We start from the raw sequence: 21,497 nt of genomic DNA on the forward strand, positions 1-21,497 counted from the left end.
CAATTTGTTTTTAATATTTTTTTAATCGAACACATTTTCGGCGCGTCTGACACGTGTCAGAGGAGTGTCGGACGCGTATCGTGTTGGATACGTGTCGGACACTACACGCCTCTTTGAGAAGAAGTGTCAGTGCATCATAGCCTTTGATGCAATGTGCAATTTGATTTCATATTGTTCATGCTAAGTTGTGAGTTGCATCATAAAGTTTGTGTACGTCCTGAATTATGCCTCGTCTTGTTGAATGAATTGTCATTCCTAGATTATGTAATAACTTTTTATTATAAATGTTATTGTAACACTTAATACCACTGCTCTTAAGTTAGTAGTTGAATTTGGCACTCTGGTTTTCTTTCTCACTTTTATAAAGAGGGAGCAGGGTATAATATACTTCTAAAATAATCACTATACTACTTAAGAATGTTTCATTTGAATGTGTAGGCTTTTTTTTCCCAGCCAAAAAATTACATGTACAGAATTTCCAAACTCTATATTCTTTGAGCGAGTAGCTTTCTGGAATTGTTGCAGAGTAATCCTATTGCACGGTGGCACATTTCCCAGGGTTCAATCAACAACTTGTCTTTCTCAACAAATGGATATTTGGCGACAGTTGGGAGGGATGGTGCATATTTTCTCCTATCCCCAGATAATATTTTTGTTGCTTATTTCGTATCATATGCTATTTTACCTTCAATTAAGATCCTGTTATGTTATTTATTATTGACTACGATATGTTATCCTTGGCAGGTTATTTGAGAGTATTTGACTTTGCAAATGAGAAATTAATCTGTGGTGGGAAAAGCTATTATGGTGCTTTGTTGTGTTGTGCTTGGAGGTATTGTTCAGGGCACTCGTTTTATTTCTTGGGCTGTATCTATGGCTGTAGTGTTATTAACTAACATGTGGTTCTGTGCTAATTTTCTCCAAGTTTTATGTCTTCAGAACCATAAATCACTGAATATCTCTTAGCTTGATTTCATGTCCATTTTTCTTGTATGCTTCACAATTCTGGAGTCTGGGCTTATTTACAGCTCCTGTGATCTTATACTTCCATCTATTGGAACAGCTCCTGTGGGTTAATTCACCATACGCAGTTATGTTTCTGGATTTATGTCAATTAGCAAACTCTGTTTTTATAGTTGCTTAACATTCTATAGGTTCATAGCAATGAGTATTACATTTATTCTTCATCTTACCATTATAAACACAGTTTTTTTCCCCGAAGTAATGGTGTAGAAACCGCTCTTGTTCTTCTTCCCTACACTTGGTTTTCATTGCAGTTGTCTCCAACATCATACTTGAAACCTTGTTGCCTACATTTTCAAAGTTTATTTTCTGTGAAAGTTTAAACATTCCCTTTTACATTTTTTAATGCTCTAAAGGATTTAAATATCTCATCTTCATAGCTTGGATGGAAAATACGTATTGTCTGGCGGCGAGGATGATCTTGTTCAAGTTTGGAGCATGGAAGAGAGGAAGTTAGTTGCATGGGGTGAAGGTCATAATTCATGGGTTAGTTATTAAAAGGGAAATTTTTATAACTCACCATTCTATTTTTTTAACTGCTGTATTACCAGGTTAGTGCGGTTGCCTTTGACTTGCATTGGCCAGCACCAGATTCAGATGAAACAGGAGAAAATGTGGTGTATCGTTTTGCATCCGTTGGACAAGTAAAATCTCAGTGACTTATCAATTTACTCTAGTATGCTTGTAAGACTTTAATTTTTTATGACACAATGAATTATGCGTGCGCGATAAGAATGGACTTTTCTCCTCTTATGTTGAGGATGTCCATATTCTATTTTTATGTATTTCGAACCTATCCATCTTCATCAGTGCTATTAAAATTAGTGAATTAATGATTTTAATTTATATTTTAAATTATTTTTTCATCCATCAATGCATCAAAGAATTTACTGTTTTTATAATGATTCGAGTGTTTATCAAGTGTGTTTAGAAACCTAGGGAAATAAATATAAAGTCCATCAACGTAATAAAGGTTTGTGTGGTTGATGGTTTGGATCTTATTATAAGAAGGTTGTGATTTTTGTAGTGTTGTCTTCCAAATCCATTAGTGGAAATGAATTTTGATATGAGCTTCTATAAGTTTTCAGATTTGCTTCGGTTTGTATACACACTCTTTGAACAATAAAATCATTAAGAAAGCTCGTCTGTAAGCAGTTTCCAATGTGTTGGTTAGAATTAATGGTGTGTTTGTGCATTTGAAATTCATAGTAGGCACTAGATGATAGACATACTTTGGCTGAGACTAACATTAGTTACTTCATCAATAAAGAAACGGATGCAGGATATAACTACTATCGGCTTTTCTATTGCAAACTAATGCAATGTAAATATAAAGGATGAAATGCAAATTTTATGAATTTTTAATAGCAAGATTGTTTAATGCAGAACTATATGTAGAATTTAGCTTGCACAAATTTACGAGGAAGTATATATATATATATATATATATACACACACACATGGACACGTGTATATGATAAACAATAGATGTGTTACGATAGAAATAAAATGTGAGAATTTGATATCAAATATTGAAACACTAGAATTCAAGATTTCATAAAATAAGAGTCCGGGTATTCCACATATTTACAACAACATTAATAATATCAAAATTTAATCCCACTACATGGGGTTGACTACCTGAATCAATTTTCTCCATTGTCCTGTTAGGTGTCAGATTTTCGTTTACATCTAATAGAAAAAGGTCATTTCTAATCATGTTTTCTTAGGTCTACATTTACTTATCTTAACATAGGTCAAATTTATTACATTTACTCTACTAACTGGGTCATCGGAAGACCAACATTTTATGTGATCAAACCATCTAAGGCAACATTTTATATACTCGCTTCGTATTCTATCTCTAAGAGTGAAGCCACTCATCCACCTGAGCATCATTGTCTCTGCAACACTTAATTTTATGCTTCTTTTTTATTGTCCAACATTTTGATCCATAAAGCATTGCAGGTCTCACCATCATCTTATAAAATTTTCTCTTAAGTTTGCAGGGTATTTTTCTATCATATATTCGGACCGTTGCATTTCACCACTTCAACATCCAACTTGATTTCTACAAATAATATCCCCATCTATTTCACCATCCCTTTGAACAATAGACTCGAGATATTTAAAATGTGTATTCTTTTTAGTTACTTGATCACATAATATCACAATCTCGCTACTAGATCTATTACTACTAAAATTACACTCTATATATTCGATTTTAAATTTATTCAAATGAAAATCTTTAGCCTATATGGTTGATCTCCATAATTCACGTTCTCTTTCAACACTCTCTAGTTTTATCCTCAAGAAAAATATCATTAGCAAAAAACATGCGCTATGGTACATCCTTTTGCAAGTGTCTTGTATAAGCATATGTGATTAAAGAAAAATGATATGTGCTTTAAGCTGATCCTTGATGTAATTCAACTGAAATAGAAAAATAATTGGTCAAATTACATTGTATTTGAACAGCTCTATATATATATATGTATATATATCCTTATCCTTAATGAATTGAATATAAATATTATCATCTACTCTCTTTTAGAACTCTCCATAGCACTTCTCTTCAAACTTTATCATATGATTTCTCAAAATCAATAAATTTCATATGTTGATCCTCCTTTCTTTTTCTATACTTCTCCATCAAACATCTCAATAAATCTATAGCTTCCATACTAGATCTACTCGGTATGAATCCAAATTGATTTTGAGAAATATTAGTATCATGTCGTTAACCTATGCATAATTACTCTACCCCATTATTTTAATGTATGACACATTAACTTCATTCCCCTATACTTCACTCACTCTTGTACATCACTTCAATTCTTAAGAATAGGAACCAACATACTCCACTGCTCATTTGACATCTTTTTAGTCTTCAAAATAATATTAAAAAGTTTAGTAAGCTAGGTTTTTTTTAATCTTCAAAATAATATTAATGTGTATACCAATCATATGGATAAATACGATTTCCCTCTTGCAAATAAAGGAAGTTGATACATGTAATGGCGGGTTTGCAAGCAAACGTCAACATGGATATTCTCAAGTCCATTATACATGCTATGGATTGTTTTCAAAGGACAACAAAGAGTTTCTCCAAGAGATGGTAGACGCCAACATATAGCAAAATAATCTATGGGCCCATATATGCACGATAAATGTTATACCCACATTCAAGCAATAACAGTAGGAAAATTATATAGTTCACTGTAAGTATTGGAGATTAATATAGAATGAACGCGACGACCCATTAGTCGATATACATGAAGAAGTAAGTGGAGAATGCAATGACACATCATTTATAGACGACAATAATCAACAGATAACAACTCGCCAAATCAACAGGTACGAAGAGATTATTGACAAATGTAATTCAATATGTGGCCAACCTCAAATTGCAAGTGAATACATTGACATGTGTGCAAATAAAAATAGCAAGTACGATATGGAAAGGCTATGACAAATATAAGCTCATACAAACTAATGTGGGAAACTTATTATGCCATCCATGGATAATACAGAATAACCCCAGCAGATTCAAGCTCCCATGATACATGGTAAGAGAGCTGCCACATATACTGCATATCATTTATGGGCAAATATCGAAAGCGTCACGACAAGTTTAAGACTCCTACGAGCTATTGGAAAAGATTCCTATACATCCAATGTACTGTTCACAAGAAACGACCAACATGAATGTGACAAATGAAGGGGAGCTGAACTATATAAGTTTCATATACGTGAACTGATAATATCAGACTGCTACAGACATGACTACAAAAGGCAAATAGCATACATAAGATATGACCTATTTGTAAGCAAAGATTAAGTAAAAATGTAAGGACATGTCTGTACTCAATAGCAAGGGATTCTAAGGAATAACCATTGATTTCAAAGTATAGAACACAGTAAAGATACAGTTATCCAATGTTGAAATGATTGATTCTTTATTTAAACCAATAATAGAAGATGATGATGATGGCATAATTAGAGAGTTGCTCGTTGATTCCCATACGAGTTTTGGGAAGAGAAAACCGGATCAAATCAAGATGGAATGAGTCTTAGTTCAACCAGGTTTCGATCGGATAAGATTGAAGCTTGCAAGCTTCTTGATGAACAGTGATCATACATCTAACGTGCCTTCTACATACTAATATTGAAGTATTACGACAAATGCAAACTTCTACGAGCCGTCGTAGAAGACCCATCAAATGCCCAAAATGCCCCTGCACATACACCATAATATATATGCACACAAGTACACAAAAGGGGGTATACAATCATACACCCGTATGGGCCCCGACGAGAGTGTTATGGGTATACACGTGACATATAGGAATGTTGCACGGGTGAACTAATTTGAACCCGATTCTCTTAAGTAGGTAAAAAGAAGTCGACAAGGTTTAATTATAAAATGCCCCTAAACACCTGCATGGGCCACGACGAGCGTGTTATGGGTATACACGTGACGTCTAGGAATACTGCGCGGGTCAATAAGTGAATTCAAGTTCGATCCCGATCCTTCTATGCGGATTAACAGGAGTCGACAGGGTTGGAACCATGGAATATTGATCGAGTCCTTCATCAATTCCCCCACCATCTGCTTTAAGTGAAAGATGGTGAAATTTTCAATTTTAAATATCAAACTTTTCAAATTCCTATGCCCGTTGCTGCTACTATATGCTAGATACACGAATCTTTACGTATCTGATTGACGACTAGCCTTAATTGAAAGTTCTCTCTCATTTCGGGAGGGGTAATTAACTATAGGAGCTTGCGCCTATAGGAAACAAGAACTCAGATCACAAAGTCCTCACAAAATGAGGGCGAAATCTCTGAGTAGTGTCTTATCTACAAACTCATCTGCCTTCCAAAATTTACCCCGAAACTTATTCCGTTAAAACTCTCCCGAACGAAAAAGCAACAAGCGGGCGGAGACTGGGGCCGAATTTTTGGAGCCCACAAGATGCCAATATGCCTCGAGCAGAGGAGCCAAGGACACTAAAACCTAATGTGCCTATGTCAAAATCTTTGATAATGTTTGGTCTGATGCTAATTAACATCCTTGGCTAAAGTAAATCTTTTTTAGGAGTCAAAAGTTGTAATAGGGAGAGTTATTAATACCATGCAACTTATATGGTATGAATACGCTAGTCGAGACTTCGTACTAAATCTAGCTTCCATTTGGCACCTCCTTTCTGTTGTACTCAACTTAACTATACCCTCTTGACTTGGGTTTGTTTGTCTTTTGTGCCTTCTTTGGAGCTTGTTTCCTGAATATATGAGTATTGAGTGTGCTCATTAGGGGCCCCTCGATATCAAAGGCCTTGGCGTAGTCCTTCACATGTTGATGATAGCGGAGATAACATTATTTCCATTTCTTTTCTCTTTATTTTCATCATCATTTTAATTATTGTTTTTTTTTTGTACTTGATGCTTCATTCTTGTTTGTATAATAATCGGTTTGGCTTGGTCGGTTCAACCGAACCGGCCAGCCTTCTATTATTAGCCGCGACCCAACAGAGGGTTGCTACAGATCATTCGCGCGAAACAGAGAGGGCGGCGACGGCTTCGTGCGTAAGATCAAGGTAGGTTTTTCTTTTCTCCGATTTTAGCAAGTGATTATCTTCAAGGGTAGGAAATAGTAATTCCTTTTCATTCTTATAGTTATCGGAGTGTTATTTTGGGAGAGATTGAAGAACGAGATAAACGGTCGAGAGAAAGAAGGAGAAAGGTTTGTAGAATTTTCTTCCAGATTTTTTTTGTATAAATTTCTTTCGTTTACTTCGTTTAAAGTGAACAATATATTTCTTAAAGGTAGAGGAAGAGAATTGAAGCAAGAGAAAGAATTTTTGAAAGAGGAAGAAGGATTTTTGGGAGATTTGGAAAATCCCATTGTAAGAAATTTCTATCATGAAACTATTCTTGAGTTTTATTTGATAAAGCAAATTCATGAAAACTTTATTTCTTGATGATAGAGATTTGGAGAGAGGTTCGAGGTAACACCCTTCGTCGAAGGCCTGAAAAGTTCAAAGTGGGTAATTATGATTATGAAATTCAAAATTTAGCATTTTCTTTTAGTACGATAAAATAGTCTGCATTACAGTATTACTTTCAAAGTATTATCTTAAAGACTACTACATATGAAGAGTTGAAAGATTAAATACCTAATGATTGTAAGTATTATTCTAATAAGAAACAAATGAATTGAATAATGAAAAGAAAATATCGTATGTATTAAAGAGATATTGAAAAGAAACGACATATGAAATAGAATGGAATTGTTATGATAAATGTAAAAGAAAAGAAAAAGGATATATATATGAATAATTCAGGAGTTCACCCCCTTATGGTACTGGCTAGGGACGCCGTACTCGTGCACGAAAAAGGAAAAAGGAAAAGGTTATGGAAATGGAAAAGGCTATGGAAATGGAAAAGGTAATCAAATGGAAAAGGTTGTACCTTAGGGTACTTTGAGACGGTGCTCCTGTGCAAAGCAAATGGAAAGAAAAGAAATATGAATGAAATATTAAAGCTATAAAATGTTTTAAATTGTTTTGAAAGAAATTATCTAGAGATGTAAATTATTGAAAAGAATGAATTAATGTAAAGAAATAACACGATGTCTATTAAAGAATAATAATAATGATTATTAAATAGTTACCCACTGAGTTTACTTAGTAAACTCAAACCACGAGTTTAAATGTTTCAGGTAATTCCTAAGAAAAGAAATGGCAGAAAAAAAAAGAACATGTTTACAGAAGACGAGGAGCAATGATAACAGGTAAAATATATTTTGTGTTTTAGTGGCTCTTTATCATGAATGATGTAGTATTATGTTTAATGAATTTTATCGTCCGACTTTTCGTACCCGCCTTGTTAGATCGAGTATCCGGGCCGGGTCGTGACAGTTTCCCTGCAGGAAGATTAATTAATTCAACATGAAATGTTGTACACACTCTAATGATCAAACAGTCATGCAAATAACTATTTTCAAGTCATGCACTTGCATATCAATACAAATTTAAAATTGATTGCAACACATCAAAATATGTGCAACTTCCTTGAGAAACATGCAACAACCTCGAGAAATATGCAACTGCCTTTGATAGAATGCCTATACTTTAAGAAGTGTGCAACCTTCATGTGTAGCCTGTGACTATTTCGTGAAGCATGCCACTGGTCTAAAAGAATGTAAGTGCATTGTATAGACACATAAAAAACATGCAATTGCAATATGCAAAAGCATCGAAAAGAGCTATGCGTCATGTAGCTGCATCGAAAAGCATGCACGTAGACTAAAAGAATGCATCAAAAGAAGAACAAGTTCACCATGTAGTTGCTTTAAGAAGTGTGCAAATACATCATGTAAGTATCCCAAAAAGTATTCAAGTGCATTATATATGCATTTAAAAAACATGCAAATTTTGTATAAATGCACCTAAAAGTATGCAAGTACACATTAGAGCCATTTAAAAGCATATAAGTACACTACAACTGCATTGACAAGCATGCAATTGTATTGTGTAGGTGCATTGAAAATCGTGCAAATGCATCGTGAATTATAAGCGTGTTTTATAAATGCATTCATTAAGAGTCAAAGAATGTTGTATGGATGAGAAAAAATAGAACTTAAATTTAACCTTGTAGTCTGAGTAACTATTTAAAAAGCATGCAATCTCTCTAAACCCTAGTTAAACCTTTGAAAATACACCTATGCTCTAATAATCATGCTAAATGCTTGAAATTAACATCTTAGAATGCTACATGGATCGATAATAAGATAAATGCAATTTTACTCTACATTGAGAACTATGTAACTACTATAAAGATCTTTCAATCATTTTGCAATTTAACAAATTCTCTTTTAAAAGTAAAGTTACCAACACGTTGCATGATGTTTTCAGGAGGGTCGCCCTACCTATAGGGTAGGGTCGAAAGTCGCTCATTTCAAGTTCAATCCTTCTTCTAAAGATTGGAGTTGCAAAACTTGAATACCATGATAAATGTCTACACAACAAATCTAAAATGACAAATTTTAAGTTTGCATATGGCTTCCAATGCCTTTAAAAATGTAAATCCATTGATGTTGCTTCTACAAAATGCAACCATAAGTATTAATCATACATCCGATTTTTGAAAACAAGTTCGCAGGGTTGACAAGGTCGAAATGGCAAAATGAAAGTATTCAAGAACTTTGATGATCGCCGTGTTGAAAGCAACTATTAACTAGAGGAAGCTATATTTTTAGAATTCCCTTAAGATTCAAGGAACAATCATTTGAGGTGCAAATTCCAATAAAGATTTAAAAACTCAAATAATTATAAATTTATTACCTTCAAGTGAGAGTTACTACCTATAACTTGCAATGTTGAGGTGATAAATTTAAATATAATCTCAGAAGAGACAATGTCTTGTCAATGGTATCATTATGTTCATTCTCAAATGATATTTTGTTAGTGAGGATGTTGCACGTGTTATCTAATTGGTGGTCTCATTGCCAAAGGGCACCATTGGTAAATTGTTATGATTGGTGCCCTCTGGTCTAGTGGTTAACAGTAAATTGTCATCTTTTAGTGAGGATGTTACATTTGTTATCTAATTGGTGGTTTTGCCATTAAAAGGGCACCACTTGTAAATTGTTATGATCGGTGTCCTCTGATCGAGTGGTTAGCTGTAAATTGTCACCACCAAAGTTAGGATGTTTGATATTATATGAATGGTGAACCACAGAGGCCACTTAATAGGGAACACAACTCTCTATTTGCTAAGTTTTACTTAAATTCATTCATTTAGACAAATATTTAACCTAAGTCTACAAGATTCTCTTGGACACAACTCATGGCTGCCGATAAAGATCATTAGATCATGTTGCGTCTACTATCTCTATTGATAACTAGACTAGAGTTCATTACAACTCTAAACGGTAGAATTATGAAATCTTGATCAGAGTTGTCATCATTCTCACCACAATTCACTTTAAGTTTATAGTGATAAACGTCTCAATCTTAAGTCAAATTTGTTTCTATTATAAGTTAAACACATAGCATCTAATGACTATCCTTAATTGAAAGGTTTTTTTGTTACCAATAGGGGTAATTAATAATAAGTGCTTGGCCTATGAAAATTTAAAAACAAACCATAAAGCTCTCATAAGATGAGAATGAAATATCTAGGTAATGTCTTATTTGCAATCATATGAGCCTTCTCAGAATTTCACCTAAAACAAAATTCTCTTAGCAAAGCCGGATGCAAATTTTTGGAAGACTCACCTGTCAAGATTTTACATTGCATAGAGTGTGTGGTGTTATCCCAAGCCTTCCAGGTCATCTAGTATCAAATCACACTTCCAGCTGTTGACCCGTAACTTAAAAAAAAATGAAAAATAAAAATACCTGTCCGGCGCCGAATTCAGCACGTCGCCGACATGTCCGCATCATTTCTCCCACGTTCACCTCTCTATCGCATTAAGTGTCGAAGAAATGAGATTGCCCGCTCTCTCGTTCGACTCTTTCACTGACTCTCGATTTCCCTCTCTCTCACGCTCTTGTTTTCGCAATCCCGCTCTCCGACTCTCTCGATCGCTCTCTACTCCACTCCCGACCTCTCTGGCTCCCTCTCTCGCTCGATCCTTCATCGCTTCTTCTGCTCCTCCGTGCTGTTCGACTGCTCCTTCGACGACTTCCCCTTGCGGTCAGACGAAAGTTGCGACATTTTGATCGGGCGAAACAGGGGAGCTCGCCGCCTCCTGTACTGCCGTTCGACTTCGCTCGCTCGTCTGACATTCCCTTCCTAGGGATCGGACGTAGCGACATTTTGATAGTAAGCAAAGACGGGAGCTCGCCACCGTGAAGATAACTTTCTACCTCCCGCCACTTCTTCGGCTCTTTTCAATTAATTATAATTTATTAAAATTTAATTAATATTAATTAATTATAATTAATTACAAATTAATTATAATTAATGATATTAATTAATTTTAATAAACTTTAATTAATTATATTAATTTATTATAATTAATTATAAGTAATTAATTAAAAAATAATTTCTTAATTAATTATAATTAATTAATGTTAATTATAATTAATTCAAAAAAAAAGAAATCGCGAGGCGGGGAGGCCGGGGCCGAATTTTCGGAGCCCATAGATTTCTGGCGACTCCGCTGGGGATTGGTTTCTCTTTCCATCTTTGGCTAGTCACTAAAAGGCTATAGTAGCAAGCAAATTAAATTTTAAATTTCCTGAAAATGAATCTTTTAAATAAGATCAATGGAAATTCGTTTAGCAGGGTTTTTAATTCCATGCTAACTCTCCTGCTTCTATTATTTGTTCTGCGTTATTTCTTTGTTATGAAAGCGTAGGGTGATGTATCAATTCTGATCACTAACCCCTGCCTTTCATTTTTGCAGAATGAAAATGCAGGACACACCAATGACCGTCCAACTGGGACGAGGAGCCAGAATTCAAGTGGCGAATGCTGTCATAGAAGCTGGAAACACTGGAGCCACTATCCACTTTGGTGGGCTCGAATTCTCAGCAGCTACTGCAAGGGCTGCAGCCGTTCCTGTGTACGGCGTCAACTCTGAAGAATTTTCTGGAAGGTCTCACTCTGCAAGGACTACTCCCAGGAATACTGCCCAAGGAAGAACTTATGTATTTAAAAGGCTATCCCAATCTGAGACCCTTACTGCAAAAAGGGTTGTCACTGGAAGAAAGATCTCTATGGTGACTGCCAACACCACTAACCTGCCAAGAGAGACTGCTGCATCTGGGAGGTATGATGCTGAGGCTTCTTCATCTGGAGGAAGGCTCAACAGAAGGCATAGGAGGAAGAGAAATGCAGAACTACGTGCTCAGCAACTGACAGTACCAGTTCATCCCTCCAACCTGCCAGCACCAGAACCAGAAGTTAATATCCCCACTCAAAATAAGTTTTCTAACCTTAAGTGGGTAAAGAGAAATAGCTCATCTGGTGAGCTTAAAAAATCTTTCTGTGATCGTCATCCTAAAGTTTCAGCCCCTCAGAAGATAAGAGAGCCTGAACGCCTGTCTGCCCGGGTGCACCGAGTTTTGAAGACAGTCAAGGAGAAGGGCTTAATGAAAAAGAAGTTCCAGAGGCCATTGATTGTTGAGGCCCGAAGAACCCTTCCTAGAGAGAGGCTATCATCTGCTACGATAACAGAAAAAAGAGGTTATCGACGATAAGCTCCGCAGGAAGCATATCGGGGCGTGACACTTGGACCCCATGTCCAAGAATCCGTCGCCGAAAGGGCCCAGCGGAAAGGCAAACAAGTTTGGAGGCCAAAGCCTCGAAATGAAAAGGTCTTTGAAGAAAGAGATAAGTCAAGCGTGACATCCGGAACAGTCTACCGGAGATCCGCACCTGCCAACAGAACTCGTCAGAAATGGGTCCAAAAGAAGGCCCATAATGACGACAATTATAATGACAGTCGACATCCTGGAGAGTCTTCCAGGAGATCCCGTCATTCTCCTACTTCAGCCAAAGAGGAAGTTCATTTCGATCGTAGTCCGCAGATCGAAGAAGTAATCATTCCAAGTCAAGAGCCTGAAATTCAGTGGCGACGCCGCTCAGAAATTCAGGTACAAAAAGATGAAGAAGAATATGTCGATGATGATACTATGGAAATCGAGGTGGTTCGTATGGTCAGCCACATTGATGTTGAAGAAGATGATGGTGATGAAGAAGAACAGCAATCACAGCCGCGCGTTCGTGTTTATCGACGCCGTCACAGGGCTAGATCCATTGCCAGCCGAAGTGCTCGCTCCTCAGAAGAAGGAGATGAGGAAGAAGAAGAGGTTGGAGAGAATCCCTTCGCTGGCGAAGATATCACACTCGCTGAAATGAGAAATCAAATGAAAGATAGAAAAATCTCTCAGTTGAATGATAAAATGACTGAGATGATGACTCAGATGACGGCCATGATGGAGATGATGCAAAAGATCACTTCTGTGGGCCCTGCACCGGCTCAACCCGTCAACCAAGCTGCTAATCCTCAAAATTCTCAAGCACCCCAAGCTTCAGGAGTGAAAAGTGTACCTGAAGGTGGCGATAAGAACGATGATCCTACCCGCCATCGTACTCCACAAAATGTGGCGAGCACCTCTGAACTTGTAACTGCAGTGCAGCTTGAGAGCTTAATTAGCGAAAAGATTAAGGCCATTATAGCTGCTGAACAAGCGGAGAAGTTGGTAGGCAAAGGTTGCCCGTACCCGGCAGAGTACGATCAGGTGCCATATCCAAAGGGATATTCTGTGCCGAAATTTAATATTTTTGATGGCAATAAAAATCCCAGGCAGCACCTCGTGCAATTCAAAGCTACCTGCGAAAATACAGGAGGCAATGATGCTTTGTTATTCAGGCAATTCGTGAGCAGCTTGAGTGGAACTGCTTTCGAATGGTATGCTGAACTGCCAAATGATTCTCTGAAGACCTTCGTGGAATTAGAGGCCTTGTTCGTGAAAAGATTCGCCAGTGCGACTGAGAAGACTACCATTGTTGATCTTGCCCTTGATAAGTATCTAGTTTAGATCATTGATAAAAATGTTTTTGATGTAATTAAGGTCAACATCATTAATCAAGTGTTTATTTTATCTCTATATTGCCATTATTTTCTGATTGATTACAAATGTCTTAAAAAGAAGAGCTCCAATCTTATAGGACCTCCACTCTCAAATTCAAGTTGATCAGAGTTTGAATAGTTTCTGAAAGATGAATGACCTAAATGCAAAAAAGACAAGAATTAAACTCTAAGTTCAGGATAAGGCTTGGATGTTCGCTAGAAGGATGAGGGATATTTGAATTACTTTTAATTGCATCTTTGTTAAGATATTGAAGGTAGTTTTCTTAAGTACTGCAAATAGATTAGGTTTGAATTTTGAATATTGTTTATATTTTCATTGTTTCCTTCTATAAATATGGGTGTTAGGATGTTGAATTTCAAGCTTGAAGCAACTGAATTATTCCTTTCAATTCTCTCTTGACCAAAATTTGCCCTCTTATTTGGTTTGGCTTTCTAAACTTAATCAAGTAAGCATTGCGTATGCTACAGGAAATAGTTGGGATTTATGTTCATTTCTTTTTGGATTGATATCATTCAAGGGCTTATTTGGAGTTGATTGCAGATAGAAAATATGTTTAAAAAAAAAAAGATAATTTACTTTCACTAATTTTTATGTGTTTAAAAATATTAAAATAGTCATTTTAAAAAGATTTTACATGTTTTTAGAGTTTTAAATCAAGATTGAGTTTTAAGTATAGGTCCTACCAAATGATGGAATCCAGTAAATTATATCATTTTTTAAAAGACATTTTCTAACTCAGAAACTGCCAAATGAGCCCTTACGTCCATTTGACACACTAATTTGCTGCCAGAAGCTCCTTTGCAGGATACTCAGATGCTCCTTTGGGACCTTGCATTGGAGGAAATTGCAGTGCCTCTGCGTTGTCGTACTGGTGGGTCACCTACTCTAAGCAGCGGAGGTCCTCCTGCTCACAGGGATAACATTTATAGCCCTGAAACTCTCCAACCTTCCCCAAGCTTGAGAGATGTGCCGAAGCTCTCACCTGTAGTTGCACACCGTATACATGCTGAGCCTCTCTCAGGTGTGATATTTACAAATGAGTCGGTGCTTACAATTTGCAGGGAAGGGCTCATTAAGGTGTGGATTAGACCTGGGCGGCAAAATGATGAGGATCAGTCGGCCACCTCCGATACAGCAGAGTTTAAGGACTTGCCTTTGTTCACATCACTTTCATCCACCAATTCCAGTTTTCAACAACCGGCTATTCTTTTACAGTAGTTCAGATACTCTGCTTGTTACTTGACCTGCCATAGAAGCTCTTCCCAGGCTTGGGCTTGGCTGATGTATAATGCAAAAAATGTTATGTTTTCATTTGCAGCATTGGTGTTTTGATATTTTTCCAAACAGAGGAACAACGAAGAAGCTGTTTTTTGTATAGTAATTTATTTTTCTGATGAGCAAACTAGTTTTCAGTAAAATGAAGAAGAAAAAAATACTATCCCAATGTAAAGATCAGAAATAATCGAACTTCTACAAAGTTATAATTTGTTTTATATCTTATCATTTAGCTATTCATACATTTTCAGTAAAAAGAAGGCAAAAGAAATTAATTGATCTTACTTTCTATATGTTTTTAGAATGCTTATTTCCATACAAAATTATTAACTCATCATACATTATTTGACTACCACAAATTCTTATCTTCTTCTTGTTAAAGACAGTTGCAACCGTTAGTATTTTTTTTGCAATTTAAAAATAAAGGCTAGAAAGATGCACGCAAACTTAGCATGGTGTTTAATTAGTTGAAATTTATTTTCAAAAGATTTCAACGAATCCTAAAAATTTATATGACATGGCCTCCAATTAAAACGTTCCTTTGTAGTCATTAGTGTAGAGTTACGCATCATAAGATAACCCCTTAGTGTTGGGTGCAGAATTTTATGTGTAATAATTATAAAATTTCTTACAAAATAATAATAGAAGATAAAAGACACATTTACAAAATTGGCATATAAATATAAAGTGAAAGAGGACAATAAAAATGATTAATAACACAAGAAAAAAAAAAAATCTCTCAAGCATTGAACTTAGCTTACCAAAAGCTAATGCCATCTTCAAATAAATTGATGAATCTTTTAATACCTACAGTAGGTTTAGTGACAATCAAAGAGACTTGTATTTTTCAAAGAATATGTTATATACATTATATGGTTGGTTTAAGTCCACACCCATGGCTTTGTTTGGGACAACTTACTGCTTTTTAAAATACGTTTTTAGTACATAATTTCTTCATTAAAATTTTTTCTACTATAAATCTGCTTTAAAAAAATAGTAAGAAGCCAATCTCAAACAAAGCCTAAGTGGGATGAATTGAGTTTTTAAGATAATCAATTACGCAATTTATGTTTTATCAAATAAATTAAATGCTATATGAAACATAAGAATATTAGCATAAATTGAGGGTGAACCAAACATGATAAATGAAATGAACAATTATTGTAAGTTCAGTATTATAAATAAAGATTAGCACACCTAAGTATGTGACAACTTCACCTTTTTAAAAGGTCATAAAATATGTATTAATTAAATCCTTGCAAAATATGTCAACACACTCAAATAGGTGAATACTATAATAAATAAAAAATATAATAATAATAATGATGCCAAAATATATCAAAGCACCCAAGTGGATATTACTTGGAACTTCAAAGAAAAATTAAGTTATAATAGTTAAATAAAGAAGTTGCAAAAAGTATGCTAATACTATTGATTGTGAATTTCAAAATGGTCAGCAACTTGTAGTTGAATGGATGAAAGATAGTGAAAGATCAATACTCCAAAAAGAGTAGACAATAAAGTCTTTTGGTTGGTGTAAATTAAAGTTAGTAAATCTGGCATACTAATGTTAAAATGTACAATAGAGCAAATGAGAGAAAGAAAGTGAACTACTAATGATAAAATAAATAAAGATTTATAGCAATTTTATTAGCCTCCCATCCCCTAGCAATTCCATTATCCATCTGCACTAATTATGAAGGAAAACAAAGTTTTACTAAGCTAATAATTTTCTTTATTGGGTTCATGCAGTACCCATAATTGCATTTTATATGAAATAGGTATAACCCTTAATTACCTTTCCTCAAGTGTAAGCAAACCACTTGTCTTTCTAGGGCATAAGTACAACCTTCAAACTATAACACTATCAATTCAACAATTCTACATGCTACCAGTACATAGAATAATTACATTATTGTGTTTTGTACATAAACTGACCACCTTCTCTACTCTTTCACCAGCACCATTCACTAATAGCAAACTCTTCTTTATCTACTATTTATCACTGAAAAACTAAAAAGTTTCTTTTATGCATATATGTATGTATGTGTGTGTGTGTGTACTAAGGTGCAAGTTTGGCAAAGCAACCATGTGAGATCTCCTCCACACTCCCTTGAAACCCCCTCAAAGGATCTTCTCCCTCTCAAACTCCACCATTTCCTCTCTCCCTTCCAAGTTCCCTCTTCAAGTTTTCTCTAGAAGAATGAATACACAATGATTGCCAAAGACACTTACAAAGTTCCTTGACAAAACTTAAATAGAGGGTTTGGAAAAACCCAAAAATCAATTCTAGCGGCAAAGATCATCAAGGAGATCATGAGACTATCCTGTACAGTCAATTCAAAATTTCTCTTCAAGTTAGATCGCCCAGCGTAGTCCTGTATGATAAGTTCAATAATTTGTATCGGTCATCCGGGACGATCCTGTGATTGTCTGAGATGATTAGTTTAAGATAGGTGGCAATCAACATATCGTCCCAAGACAGTTTTGTGATGTCTAGGATGATAGCCTGTATGATCAGAAGAAATAGTGTTTTCTTCTTGGACGATTTAGAAAAATCAAATATGTTGGCAAATAGCTCTGATGGCACTTGAAAGTTCGATAGGGATGTTAAAACCTTATGAACTAGTCCCAAGGCTAACCAAAAGAAGGGGGGGGGGGGTGGTGCATTGGTATTTTAAAAAAATCTTTTTATCAAAACACAACTTCAAAACAAAAATCAAGATTCATCACAAAAATCAAAGTGCAGAAGCAGTAATAAAGAACATAGAAATTTATAGTGGTACAATCAACTCGACCTGCGTCCACTCCCTGGAGGCACCCTCTGAGTATTGCACTAAACTCAGTGTGTCTCCTTTTGCCCCCACAACAAGGTAGAGAAAACCTCCTTTCTACTAACCCAGGTGAGGCAGAGAACCCAACTCCTTTTGCTTCCTCCAGAAGCAGTTAGAGAACCCAACTCCTTTTGCTTCCTCCTGAAGTAGGTAGAGAACCTTGAACAGATGCTGAAGTAGACCTATCTAGAACCCCAAAGAACTAAGGATGATGACTATAGAAGACGACGACGGATCCTTGCTTGGAGCAACCTTTGTGAAACCCCTCACAAACTCCTCATAAGATCCTCTCTCTCTCTCTCCCTTGATCCACCTACCATATTCATGAATCTTTTAATACCTACAGTAGGTTTAGTGACAATCAAAGAGACTTGTATTTTTCAAAGAATATGTTATATACATAATATTGTTGGTTTCAGTCCATACCTAAGGCTTTGTTTGGGACAATTTACTGCTTTTTAAAATAATTTTTTAGTACATAATTTCTTCATTAAAAATTTTTGTATTATAAATCTTCTTTAAAAAAATAGTAAGAAGACGATCTCAAACAAAGCCTAAGTGGGATGAATTGAGTTTTTAAGATAATCAATTACGGAATTTATGTTTTATCAAATAAATTAAATGCTATGTGAAAAATAAGAATATTAGCATAAATTGAGGGTGAACCAAACATGATAAATGAAATGAACAATTATTGTAAGTTTAGTATTATAAATAAAGATCAGCACACCTAAGTATGTGAGAACTTTACCTTTTTAAAAGGTCATAAAATATGTATTAATTAAATCCTTGAAAAATATGTATGTCAACACACTCAAATAGGTGAATACTATAATAAATAAAAAATATAATAATAATAATGATGCCAAAATATATCAAAGCACCCAAGTGGATATTACTTGGAACTTCAAAGAAAAATTAAGTTATAATAGTTAAATAAAGAAGTTGCAAAAAGTATGCTAATACTGTTGATTGTGAATTTCAAAATGGTTAGCAACTTGTAGGTGAATGGATGAAAGATAGTGGAAGATCAATACTCCAAAAAGAGTAGACAATCAAGTTTTTTGGTTGGTGTAAATTAAAGTTAATAAATATGGCATACTAATATTAAAATGTACAATAGAGCAAAGGAGAGAAAGAAAATGAAGTACTAATGATAAAATAAATAAAGATTTATAACAATTCTATTAGCCTCCCATCCCCTAGCAATTCCATTATTCATCTCCACTAATTATGAAGGAAAACAAAGTTCTACTAAGCTAATAATTTTCTTTATTGGGCTCAAGCAATACCCATAATTGCATTTTATATGAAGTAGGCATAACCCTTAATACTTGTCTTTCTAGGGCATAAGGAAAAATGGTTTACACTATGTGAAGTGGGATGTTCTTTGTCTTCCTTATAAGTGGGGTGGTAGAGGTCTTCACTCTTTTGAAGAGATGGTGGGTCCTTTCAAAGCTAAATTGGTTTGAAAATTTCTTAGTGGTTCATCCTCCTTTTTCTACAAAATTATGGAAGCAAAATATGGACTTTGTAATTGGAAAGTTCAAACGAAGAAAGGCTCTGCGGTTTGAAAAATCCTGTGTAATGGTGCTAAATTCATTGCTTCGGTGGTCAAATGGAAAGTGAAAGATGGCAAAAGCATCAATGTTCTTAATGATGTTTGGATTCTAAACAAACGCATCAACAAATGGCCAACTTATATTTCAGTTCAGGTGATGAAAGATATGTATGTGGAGGAGCTGATTAATCATGGATGCTGGAACAAACAGATTTTAAATTGTTGTTTTGGTGAAGAATTGGTAAATATTATCTCCCGGATTCAAATATGTTCATTCCTACCGAAAGATCAATTGGAGTTTACTAAATTATTTACAGGGAAAAGTATTTCTTCTATGGTCACAGATGTTATTTTAGCAGAAAATCCATTGGCAAACAAGCTATATTGGAAGTGGATTAAGAAGATAAAGCTCATCCCGAGAATTGAGAATTTCTGGTGGAGAATCTATCATGGAGCTGTGCCAACCTTTGAGTTTCTTTTAAAAAGAAGATTGACATATACTGATATATATCCTAGGGGATGTATAGAAACTGAAAACATTAATCATTTAATTGCCGCTTGTCCTAAACTGAGAAACATTATTCATATCATCAATGAATGGGGATTCAATATCCCGGCTTTTCAATCATTACAGGATCGATGTAGCTGGATGGAAGGGAACGTTGGGATTAAGTTGCTAGTTGCAAAAATTTATTGTAACATTGTTTATCTCAATTGGAAATCTAGAGGTAAATATGTTTATGATGGAAAAGAAGATTCTAATTCTTTTATTGCAGCTCAAGCAATTGCTCTAGCTTCATTTGCTAGAAGAGTTTATCCACATTCGGGAAACTGGGGTGCTAACCAGCCGCATATGTTGTTTTTAAATAATTGGCACCCTCCTCCACCCGGTTGGCCAAAACTCAATGTAGATGTTTCATTGTATCAATCATATGAAGCTACAGTTAGAAGGGTTTTCAAAGATTGCAAGGGAGGATTTCTTATGGCTTTTGGTTTTAAAGGCTTACATTGGGATATTTCTTGGTTAGAGTTATTGGCGATTCAAGCTTTGAAGATTATCTTGCAAGAATGGATGCTAGACTTTGAAGGTATAATTATTGAAGGAGATAATGCTAATATCATTCAATTTATTCAAAATTTGAAGATTGATACAAATAAAGGAGATATTTCGATTGGAGGTGAAGAAATGGACTTTCTTAAGAGATTTAAACAAGTTATTTTTACATGTGTTAAAAGAGAATGTAATAAGTTAGCAAATGAATATGCTAACTTTGCTCATAGTAATAATTTCCTTTGGGAAACTCTTTCTTTTGATCTCATTCCTTCTTCTTTTGTTTTGTGTGTGTGTTTTTTTTTTTTTTTTTTGAGAAAATGCAAAATTGTATTAAATAAAAAAGTGTGTGTTTTTTTTTTTTTTTTTTTTGAGAAAATGCAAAATTGTATTAAATAAAAAAGAAGGACAACCTATTACAAACTATAATAAAAATAAAAAACTAAGGGTTCCTTGATCCAACATGGAAAGAAACCTTGATCCAACATGGAAAGAAACCTTATTGAAAGCATATTTGTTAAACTAAAATTATCATAATTGAAATGAGACCCTACTATTTCTCATTTAAAAAACCTTGGGGTGGAGGGAATACCAAATAAATAAAACAGCCTAAAAGGTTGATTAGTATCCTAGAATTCCCAATCGGTTAAGAAATAAGACCTAGTATCAATTCCATAAATAATTAGAGTAATTTTAGAAAACAAATATAAAACTAGAAGAAAACAAAGGAACCTAAAACAAGAATAAAGTAAAAAAATAGAAATGTGTACCAAAATCTGAGAATCATATATGAGAATTTTTGGAAGAATTCTCTGATTCCAACTCCAAATCTTACGATTATAAACCAAAGTTACTAATATAAGATACTCTTTGATTATGAATTCCATCATCAAGTATCTTTCATAAATCACCTTGCAGTAGACTCCCATGAAAGAGTAAGAAAGCATTAATGAGCTAAAGGGGAAGATCCCCTTACTAACTTCTTTGAACTAAGATCAGCCATTCTCCTTCTAGGAAAGCCTTCCACTGGTCCCAAGGATTGAATTTCTTTGAAAAGTTTATGTTTAGAACCAGAAGAATGATCAATCTTAAAAGTTCATGTTTTCCCTTTCATTATTATTGTCTTTTTGAAATTCAAA

At 34.9% G+C, this 21,497-nt stretch overlaps 2 protein-coding genes across 5 annotated transcripts in view; both read left to right on the forward strand.

Moving 5' to 3' along the window:
- The window catches only part of LOC110114667 (dystrophia myotonica WD repeat-containing protein), a 53,536-nt gene extending 38,497 nt beyond the window's left edge, over window positions 1-15,039 (forward strand). Inside the window, exons 7-11 of one of the 4 annotated variants that reach the window (XM_028693565.1) lie at window positions 526-646; window positions 745-832; window positions 1,404-1,509; window positions 1,575-1,667; window positions 14,428-14,658. In XM_028693565.1, coding sequence (XP_028549398.1) covers window positions 526-646; window positions 745-832; window positions 1,404-1,509; window positions 1,575-1,667; window positions 14,428-14,526 — 507 coding nt within the window. In that variant the 3' untranslated portion in view covers window positions 14,527-14,658. Of the gene's footprint in view, window positions 1-525; window positions 647-744; window positions 833-1,403; window positions 1,510-1,574; window positions 1,668-14,427 lie in introns of all 4 variants that reach the window. The other 3 variants (XM_028693566.1, XM_020847616.2, XM_020847617.2) reach the window with 3 other exon arrangements.
- A 4,602-nt stretch (window positions 15,040-19,641) lies between these two features.
- Window positions 19,642-21,401, forward strand: LOC114579344. Its single transcript, XM_028693582.1, has 2 exons — window positions 19,642-20,395; window positions 21,373-21,401. Exons 1-2 carry the CDS (start codon window positions 19,642-19,644, stop codon window positions 21,399-21,401), a joined length of 783 nt encoding a protein of 260 aa, XP_028549415.1.
- The last annotated feature ends 96 nt before the right edge of the window (window positions 21,402-21,497 follow it).

The sequence above is a fragment of the Dendrobium catenatum genome, unplaced genomic scaffold (genome assembly GCF_001605985.2).
Source record: "Dendrobium catenatum unplaced genomic scaffold, ASM160598v2 fragScaff_scaffold_323, whole genome shotgun sequence".
Lineage (NCBI taxonomy): Eukaryota > Viridiplantae > Streptophyta > Magnoliopsida > Asparagales > Orchidaceae > Dendrobium > Dendrobium catenatum.

Bases quoted from the DNA above. Each gene is read 5' to 3' on its own strand.
- LOC114579344 (XM_028693582.1), top strand. From the start codon at position 19,642: ATGGTCACAGATGTTATTTTAGCAGAAAATCCATTGGCAAACAAGCTA. The intron at 20,396-21,372 runs GTATAATTATTG...TTCTCCTTCTAG, and splicing joins ATGGATGCTAGACTTTGAAG to GAAAGCCTTCCACTGGTCCC.